Source organism: Carassius gibelio, chromosome B2, assembly GCF_023724105.1.
Source record: "Carassius gibelio isolate Cgi1373 ecotype wild population from Czech Republic chromosome B2, carGib1.2-hapl.c, whole genome shotgun sequence".
Lineage (NCBI taxonomy): Eukaryota > Metazoa > Chordata > Actinopteri > Cypriniformes > Cyprinidae > Carassius > Carassius gibelio.
The window spans coordinates 22,950,322-22,960,064 of record NC_068397.1 but is presented as its reverse complement, the minus strand read 5'-3'; the positions used below and the strand labels follow the sequence as shown (position 1 = coordinate 22,960,064).

General features: G+C 33.2%; 2 protein-coding genes across 2 annotated transcripts; both read left to right on the top strand.

Annotated features, from left to right (window-relative positions):
- Positions 1 to 4,999: 4,999 nt before the first annotated feature.
- Positions 5,000 to 9,308, top strand: LOC127951325 (complement C1q-like protein 4). Its single transcript, XM_052549168.1, has 5 exons — positions 5,000 to 5,067; positions 6,932 to 7,571; positions 8,018 to 8,101; positions 8,433 to 8,552; positions 8,635 to 9,308. Exons 2-5 carry the CDS (start codon positions 7,403 to 7,405, stop codon positions 8,916 to 8,918), a joined length of 657 nt encoding a protein of 218 aa, XP_052405128.1. The 5' UTR covers positions 5,000 to 5,067; positions 6,932 to 7,402; the 3' UTR covers positions 8,919 to 9,308.
- Positions 5,833 to 7,182, top strand: LOC127951327 (cerebellin-2). The gene is made up of 3 exons (XM_052549170.1): positions 5,833 to 6,061; positions 6,269 to 6,421; positions 6,513 to 7,182. The coding sequence occupies exons 1-3, from the start codon at positions 5,887 to 5,889 to the stop codon at positions 6,794 to 6,796; spliced, it is 612 nt and encodes a 203-aa protein (XP_052405130.1). The 5' UTR covers positions 5,833 to 5,886; the 3' UTR covers positions 6,797 to 7,182.
- Positions 9,309 to 9,743: the final 435 nt, after the last annotated feature.

Genomic DNA, 9,743 nt, shown 5'->3' with positions numbered 1-9,743 from the left:
GTGGAATGACTAAAACTTAAGCCTCAGAGTAAACTTTCGTTTAACTGAATAAACAAATAATTTACATAACATTAGAAAAAACTAAATGAGTGACTTAAGCGAACTGCTGAGAGAATAAGAATTACTAAATTATTAGTGAATAAGAGTTACTGAATGAAGAAATAATTCAATGATGAATGAAGTCAAAATGTAGGTATTCAAGAATGAACACCTGAAAAAATTGTGCGACTAAACACACTAAAAACATGTTTTTATCATGTGTGAAGAGTATGTGTACGGTGTGTGTGTGTGGTATGTCAGTGGATGAGTGAGTTCACTTATATGAAGTCCCACTCAAAGTCCATTAGCTTCTTAAGTAGACTGGCAACCTGAGTGTTGACTGATTTCTTTTTGTGGCCGACCTTCCCTGTCCGCTTTGATAGGACTTGTCCACCCTTGGTGCCTTTTTCAGGATTTATTCCAATGAAGCACCTGAAAAACAAATGCATACATTCAGAATTAGTGTGGGTAAAATTTTACATAACGAGAATGTGAATAGAAATTATCATATGATTCTAAGCATCTAACCTCTGAATAAATTCCAACGTGGATGCAGCCTCAGCTTGGTACTCCACATTGAAATTGTAGAAAGTTGAAAACACAGCAGCAAGTCCAGACAGAAAACTTGGCTGGATGCCCTCACAGATTATTTGCCCCTCAAAACTAATCATCCATTTATGAATGCAGCTTCCTGGTTTTTCACCTAAAACATTTCAAAGAAAAAACAATGTCAGACAGTCATATAACACTAATTTTCTACTGCCAGATTGCAAACAAATGCAAGGGAAACTGAAATGATTTTACCTAGTCACAAAGCCCTGTTCTTTTAACATAACATATGCATTTCAAAATGCTGATTGTGGACTGGTCTGGATAGACACTGAAGTCAACATGTGCATTATACTGTGTATTGTGAAATAGTTGCTGCAATTTTTATGATTTATTTAACTCAATATTTTTGCTCAGTACAGTTGAAGGGTTAAAAAAAGTAATTAATTAGTCCCCCTCACTTTCAAAGAGTTTTCATTTTCAAAACACAAATGAAACTATTTTTAATATTCTTTCATCATTTCTGTTCATTAAAAGTCCAGTCAAATCCAGGATAAATGGAAACTCAAACGCGCTAGCCTGACAGACCAGAACAAACTTCACGTCAAGCAAGCATGTTTGAGCTTATTTGCTGTATGCTCAATGATGAATGTTTATACACGAATAAACAAATAAAATTAATACATTTACAAAAATTTATGAAACATTTTGAAGCATCAAAGTTTTTTTTTTTTTCAATTGATTAACAAAAATGCTGAAAGAATTGTATTAATATATTCATTTGTTTTCCAAAGATAAATAAAAGTCTTAAGGGCTTGGAATGACATGAGTTTGGGTAAAAGATAGCAGAATATTTATTTTGTGTGACCTGTCCCTTTCAGTGTTGTACAGAAGCATTTACCATGTTTTTTGAAATACAGAAAAAACATTCTTAATGGCTTATGTAATAAAATAGACTATACATTCATATAGTTCTATACATACCAAAGAGTATCAGTCGAGGAGTTGAAGGTAGTTCAAGTGTCCTTTCTACATCAGCTGCAGTGGAAGATGCTTAAGAAATAGTAACAATGATGAGGACACAGAGACAAAATACACTAACAATGTTTTTGATGAAAAATATTGAAGGAATTATCTGCATATAGTGGACTTCAATGGTGCAATGATGTGGACTTTAAGATGGGAATAAAACTGAGTTAGTGTATCACATTTGTCATTGTGTTGTCTGTAAAGATGTGATTTTAAAGCTGCTAATTTAGCAAATTTCCTGTTAAAGTCCTGGATGCAACAATGAAGAAACAAGTTAGGGGTATTGCTGTGAATCCTCATGTGCTTCACATAGACCACTGGAGTACTGCATTGCTGCCTGCATAACTGACACCCAAACATGCTGACAAGTCAAAATGGACAGTCTTTGGGAACGAAAAAACGTAACTCAAACAATCTCAACAATAACAAAAGAAAATCTCCACAAAAATAAAACTGCCATTGGCCTACTGTACTGGGTAAAGTAACATTGCAATACAAACCAACAACGCAAAATAAATCAACATGAATTATTCTTACTGATTATTATATCGCGTAACTTATTCTATCAAGCCAACTTGGTTCGAAGCAATCCAAAATACAGCCAACAATAAAGTAACAAAACGACAACACTATTAAGAAAAACTTCCCTCGGAATACAGTTATGTACAAATTAGAAGAACAAGCTTACCCAAATTCGCAAGCACAACGTTATTGAAATCAACGTTTTGTCTAATATACACTATTAGGCATTAAATGAAAAGATAGCAAGCTAAAATTAGCAAACGAGAAGACGATAATTTCAGCGTGTTACAGATACATCAATATTACTTCGTTGCTATTGTGTTAAAGGCTTACTTTGCAGAATTTATATCATGTTTGATTAAACTCACCTTGTAATCGGGGAATATCTGAATCTATCCAGCTCCAATCTATGATGCCGTTGGAACGTTGACGGTTTTAGCACTGAAATGGACATATTAAACAGTTACAGCCTCAGCATCCACTTATCAAAGTTATTTGCACAGTTATTTGCAATTGCAAACGTGTATTTTGTGTGGAAGGAGCCAGGCAAAGGTGCACTCACCGGTTAAATCACAATATAAAGACGGATGAAAATCCACATGTGCTTGCTGCAGCTTTCTGTTCCCAAAATACTGTTAAGTACTGTTTTCTTTCCTTCGAGCAATAAATACGTTAAAATAACGTTAAATTTTATCTAGGTCATTTCACCGAACGTAAATAAACAGGTAAGCACTGCTTTTTAAAATAACGGGTTTATACTGTTAAAATTTTGACGTAAATTAACAGCAATTTTTAACAGTGAGCAGGTTTCTTCCTATTACAACACGTTTTATCACCTATCAGGACTAATGAAATTACAAACAAGCTCACTGTCTCTTTAGTGACTTTTGATGCATCACCTTGACTGCTGTGTGGTAAAGTGCCTTCTTTGAAGCACAATCCAGAAAATCCAAATGAGGAGTCCGTAAATTCAAGATTGAACTGGCAACTTCACCCTCATTCTCATCACACATTATCAGTGAAATACCGATCCTTGGAAATTCTTGTCTGTCACTCTGGTTTAACAGTTGTCCTCTTGCTATACTTTCTCCATAAATATCTTGTGCTTTATGCATTAGTGAAAGTGACTTGACATACAGCCAAGTATGGTGATCCATACTCAGAATTCATGCTGTCCATTTAACCCATCCAAAGTGCACACACACACAGTGAACACACAGTCACAGACACACGGAGTAGTGGGCAGCCATTTATGCTGCTGCGCCTGGGGAGCAGTTTGGGGGTTCAGTGCCTTGCTCAAGGACACCTCAGTCATGGTTTTGCCAGCCCTAGACTCAAACCCCCAACCTTAGGGTTAGGAGTCAAACTCTTTAACCATTAGGCCATGACCCAGTTTCAAGCTTTGGCTGGCTGCTGGCAATAGAACAATTATATATAAAATATATAATAAAAAAAAACAGTTGAGTTCTAAAACTGCTACACTCTTAAAAATAAAGGAGCTTCAAAAGGTTCTTCACAGCAATACCATTTTGAACCATTCAGTCACAGGTTCTTTAAAGAAACATCTCTTTCTTACTTTTTTATATTCTGAAGAACCTTCTTTATCCACAAAGAACCTTTTGTGAAACAGAAAGGTTCTCCAAATGTTAAAGGTTCTTTATGTATCCATTTAGACAAAAATGTGCTTATATGGCATCGTGAAGCACCTTTATATTTTAAGAGTGTAGAATACCAAAACCAAAAATCTGTGCAAGCTGTGTTCCAAATTTGAGGTTGCTATCTCAAAAAATGTGCTTTCGGTATGAATTTGTTTGGGCCCAGTACCACACTTTTCCACTAGGTGCCCATCAAACCCTATGAAGGGCACCCCTTTTCCCATACAGTTTTAGTGATCTGATTCTGAAACAAGTTTTTCCATATTTTCTCAATATTTCTGAAGTAGACATCACATTCAGAATTATTATGGGCAGTATGGCAGTATCTGATTTGAATTAAACCTCTAACAAGCACATAAAAGACATGAAATGAGAACTCTGGATGTGTGTTATAGTTTATGATTATGCATAAAAAAAATGGAGACTCTATAGTTTTTTTTAATATTCAAAACATGTTTAGACCTTTTGTTCTCAAATACAGAATGGATGTTATTTTTGAACACCTGACATAAAAATGAATGGAGGTTTTTACTGATTTCTCATGATTTTATATGAGCTCCATAAAGGTCAGAACTCACTCTCTGACTCTGATGAGTACTATTCTTGCAAATTAGTAAATTACAGTTGCAAGTTACCCCACCGGTGGCCTGTGACATTTAAGGAAGGAAAGTTTAAATATTTGTAGTCCAAAGTCTCTCAAACTATGGAATAAATGTTGTTAGGTTTTTATGAGGCTACAGGAGAGGGATCCCTATCTATAATAATCACTGAAAAAAACAATGATGAAGCTGGTAGTTTGCATACTTTTACTTTTAGACGCAACACCTTCAGTGGACACCTACTTTTTACTATGTGAGGTTTCTGTCCATGTACATTTCTGATTGTATGTAAACCCAAATGCAGTGTTTTATTCAGATACAAAAAATTAAGTAATAAAAGAAAACTTTCCTGATGATGGGTGGTGGGGATAAAAAAAAAAATCAATGCTTGGGTAGACAAAAAATGAAAAAAAATAAATAAATAAATAAATCGATCAAAAGTAGCAAAAATACAATACATTCTTAATATAGCCTACAAAAATCGGCTTTGTATTATTGTTTGTTGATTTTTGTTGTTTACCATTGATTTCATTTATTTAAACTGTCACTCACATTTTTGAACATAGACTTTATAGTGCACGATCCAAACTTACATTTTTATAATTCAAAAAAAAACAATCAATGCTTGGCAAGAAAAAAAAAGAAAATCAATCAAATGTGACAAAATTAATTTAGTTTTAATACATCCTATAAAAATCCTTTCAAATTTGTACCATTTTCATTAATATTAAAACATGTCGATGAAATAATATATTACTTTGATGTGTAGACATGAACAATTCTTACATCATAAATAAAATTCCATGCATATTACATGATATTGCTTGTAAAGGCAGGTAAAATAAATATTGGGACACTTCTCAAAAGCTGTAGAAAAATTAATTTCTCTATAACATGATTGAATAAAACCGTGTTACTTACTACCACCTACATGCTTCAAGTCACCTTGTTTAATTTGTGAAAATGTAATCCAGCAATATTACAGTGTTTTGTTATCTGTTACTTTACACCAATTATTGCTTCAAAACGAAGTTTTCGCAGTCCAGAGTCTGATGATCTGTTTAAACATTTACACAACTTGTGTAAATGTAAAGTTCAGAATGAATCAACAAACCAATGAAGGAAAGAATGATAGATAGACTTTATAGCAGAACAATATGGAAAAGACAAATTGGGCAAAATAATTGGGCAAAACCAATTACCGTTGGTAAAAGTGTTCCTTGTGGCTCAGTGGTAGAGCATTGTGTTAGCAGTAAATTTTGTGTTGTGTGTTTGATTCCCATACTGATTAAAAACAAGTGTAGTCTGAATGCACTGTAAGTCACTTTGGAAAAAAAAGTCTGTAAACTGACATAACAAATGTCAACTATTTGTTTAAGGAAAGTTTAAATATTTGTAGTCCAAAGTCTGTCAGACTGTTCAATAAATGTTGTTAGGTTTTTGTGTGGCTATAGGAAAGTTATCACAATCTGTAATAATCACAGAGAGGGGCAATGATGAAGATGGAAGTTATTAGCATTTTATTGCTGTGTGTGTTGTCCACACTGGCACAGGATTTAATGTCCCCAACAGTAGACATCCTTGCCGAAATCAAAAGGATTAAGAGCATGGAGGAAAAGTTAAATGCTCTAAATGATGAAGTCAGGGAACTAAGAAGCAAGAATGAAGGTACTGTATTTTTTATTTTATTTTATAAACTGTCTGACCATTGGATAGACAGTTGCTTCTTAAAGCTGATATAAAACAAGTGGGAGTTTTTTGCCCCCAATGTAGCTCTGACTGCAAACGTGACATTTAGGAAACATGCAAGGAAACTAGGTGATAGCAATGACTGTATGAAAAGATACATTAAAGTTTCTTCTTTTTTACTTGCAGATTTACTTTTTGCAGTAAGGGCAAAAGTAGCCTTTTCAGCCTCACTGTCAGCTATAGGGGGGGTCAAATATTTTGGGCCTCATGAAGAAGCAACCACTCTTGTGTATGAAAATGTATTAACTAACATCGGAAATGCTTATGACGCCAATACAGGTACATCATATTGGTCAAAAAAGTTTCAAACATGATGCTTTAACAATTTTGTAATGATTTTAAGAACCTATGTTTCTACCGTTATTAACAGGAATCTTCACTGCACCGGTAAAAGGAGTGTATTTCTTCAACTTTGTGGTCTTCAATCCTTATGACATTTCTACTGGTGTGAGACTGTTTAAGAATGGACATTTTGTGGTCGGAGCTACAGATAACCCCCCCAAGCAAGACACTGAAGACACTACATGCAACTCGGTTAGTCTTATTCTTGAACAAGGTGACCGGATATATCTTCAGCTCATTGAGAAACGTCGTATCTACACAGATGCACTGAGACGCAACACCTTCAGTGGACACCTACTTTTTACCATGTGAGGATTCTGCCCATGTACATTTCTAAAGGATGTTAGTCCAAATACACTGTTTCATTCAGATCAGAAAAAAAAAAAAACAATCAATGCTTGGCAAGAAAAAAAAGAAAATCAATCAAATGTGACAAAATTAATTTAGTTTTAATACATCCTATAAAAATCCTTTCAAATTTGTACCATTTTCATTAATATTAAAACATGTCGATGAAATAATATATTACTTTGATGTGTAGACATGAACAATTCTTACATCATAAATAAAATTCCATGCATATTACATGATATTGCTTGTAAAGGCAGGTAAAATAAATATTGGGACACTTCTCAAAAGCTGTAGAAAAATTAATTTCTCTATAACATGATTGAATAAAACCGTGTTACTTACTACCACCTACATGCTTCAAGTCACCTTGTTTAATTTGTGAAAATGTAATCCAGCAATATTACAGTGTTTTGTTATCTGTTACTTTACACCAATTATTGCTTCAAAACGAAGTTTTCGCAGTCCAGAGTCTGATGATCTGTTTAAACAGTTACACAACTTGTGCTCTTTAAGACAGAGAGTGTTACTCAGTTGATACAACATTAGTAACGGACAGTACAGTAGAAAATGTTAATTCTAATAACAGTTTTAATGCTCAATGTGTGGGCTATACCAGCAGATGATTTATTTTTACCAAACATAAACATTCTTGAAGAGCTAGGGAAAATAAAGATGATGGAAACAAGGATGGAATCTATGGAGAAGGACATGGAGCGACTAAAAACAGAAAATGCAGGTAATGTGGAATTTTTAACAAATGTTTTTTATTTTATTTTTAAGAACAGAGAACTTTAATGGAGTATTTAAAAGTAACCGGTTTCGTAGACATAGATTAATAAGTCACACTATAAAAATGTTTTCCAGTGCAATAGAATGTGGATTGTTCAAAAGTAAATCATTGTCCATATGTGCACTGAAAAGTTGATTGTTCATTATTGTTCATTATTTTAGCACAAACAAAGAAGCTGGAGGACACAAAGATCAAAATAGATGAACTTTTAAAAGAAAATGAAGGCATTTTGTCATTGACAAGTCTCACATATTTGGGCTACTTTTAAAAACAACCTATCAATTTATATATATATATATATATATATATATATATATATATATATATATATATATATATATATATATATATATGAATTAATGCTTATCTATTATGGATTATTATTATTTTAGCACAAGCAAAGGAACTGGAGACCATGCGTGGGGCAACAAATGATGTAAAGAACAGAGTGGATGACCTAATTAAACAAAATGAAGGTAAAAATGTACTACCATAAATGACAATTTAGCTATTTTCTATATTCTATATGTTTAGTTTTAATCTAAAGCAGCATTATCATAAAAAAGCCAGCTATAACTTTAATAGCCACAAACATAAAAAACACTTAAATGTTGGTAAATATAAAAAAATTAATGTAGAATTTTGTGATTTATATTTATATGTTTATTTAATCGTTGAAACCCTAAGGTAGTGCTTTTTATAAAGATTTTCTGTTATTTATTTTCTTTATTGAAGGTAATCCTTAAAACAGGGTTTTATTAAATCATTTCTAATGATGTAATCTAATATGCATATTTTATGTCTTAGTTTCAAAAGTGGCTTTCTCAGTTTCGCTGTCGTCCTCTAATGGACCACACAGTAGTTTACACACCCTGATTTACAAACACATCTTCCTCAATACTGGAGATGCCTATGATGCAAACACAGGTACGATAAATGACTTCTGGTAGCCTACTATGAATATTTTAAGTCTTGAATGATTTAAGTATTTTTGTTTTGTCTGATACAGGAATTTTTACAGCACCCATGAAGGGAGTGTATGCATTCAGGGTTTTCTCTAAGGCCCACGGAAGTTCAGATAAAGCAGTTGTCGCAGGCCTATTTAGAAACGGCCAGCATGAAATTTCAACATATGCACGGCAAGACGGTGGTTTTATCGGCTCTTCAAATGGAGTTTCTCTGTTGCTGGAAAAGGGAGATAAAGTATGTGTAAATCTCTATTCTGGATATTGGATTTTTGACAATGAACACCATCACAGCACCTTTAGTGGACATCTGCTGTTCCCCATGTGAACAGAAAGTACACAAGATCTACTAATTAGCATCTTTGTATATCAAGAGTTATAGTAAGACTATGTGTAAATGAATTTGGTAAGTAATGTATTTTACGTGAATTTGATATATAACATACTAACTAACTTCAGTTCAACTACAACAGTATAAGGCAAGTATATTGTCAAGTTATACAAGGTCTTTCTCTAAAACCTTTGGAAATCAAAATAGGCCTATATGTTATTGGTGTATGATTTTATTTTTCACATTAAAAACCTTGTAGTGTACACTAAAAAATTTTCTTTCTTCTTTTTTTTTTAGTAATGTAGTAGATTTTTTTTTGCAATGTTACATATTTAAGACGTGTGTCAATGTGCCAGATGTAACCCATAAAAGCATTTTACCAAAATAGTTAGCATAGTGTGTCCATTATTCCAGTACAATGCTCTTTTACTGTTTTCTGGTGTCACTGATCATTACGCTCTTCATACAATATCAATAAAGAGACTTTAATCCAATAAAATTTATAGCAGAACAACATGGAAAGAAGAACTGGGCAAAATAATGTTTACACAATTTTTTTTTTAAGTACAGTATTGTTAAATGGTTAATTACAAACAGTTGACAACTTGACAACAATGGCTCCATTTTATAGTGACTAAAATAAATATTTTTCAAACTGTAGTTTTTGCAGTCCAAAGTCTATTGGACAGTTCAAACTGTTACTCAAGTTGTGGCCTTCAGAACTGAGAAAATGGTAATTATCTTGTATTTACTGGTATTACAAATGGTACCTAATTGTTTAAGGAAAGGAAGTTTAAATATTTGTTGTCCAAAGTCTGTCAG

Bases quoted from the DNA above. Each gene is read 5' to 3' on its own strand.
- LOC127951325 (XM_052549168.1), top strand. From the start codon at position 7,403: ATGTTAATTCTAATAACAGTTTTAATGCTCAATGTGTGGGCTATACCA. The intron at 8,102-8,432 runs GTAAAAATGTAC...TTTATGTCTTAG, and splicing joins CCTAATTAAACAAAATGAAG to TTTCAAAAGTGGCTTTCTCA. The intron at 8,553-8,634 runs GTACGATAAATG...TGTCTGATACAG, and splicing joins TGCCTATGATGCAAACACAG to GAATTTTTACAGCACCCATG.
- LOC127951327 (XM_052549170.1), top strand. From the start codon at position 5,887: ATGATGAAGATGGAAGTTATTAGCATTTTATTGCTGTGTGTGTTGTCC. The intron at 6,062-6,268 runs GTACTGTATTTT...TTTTACTTGCAG, and splicing joins ACTAAGAAGCAAGAATGAAG to ATTTACTTTTTGCAGTAAGG. The intron at 6,422-6,512 runs GTACATCATATT...CGTTATTAACAG, and splicing joins TGCTTATGACGCCAATACAG to GAATCTTCACTGCACCGGTA.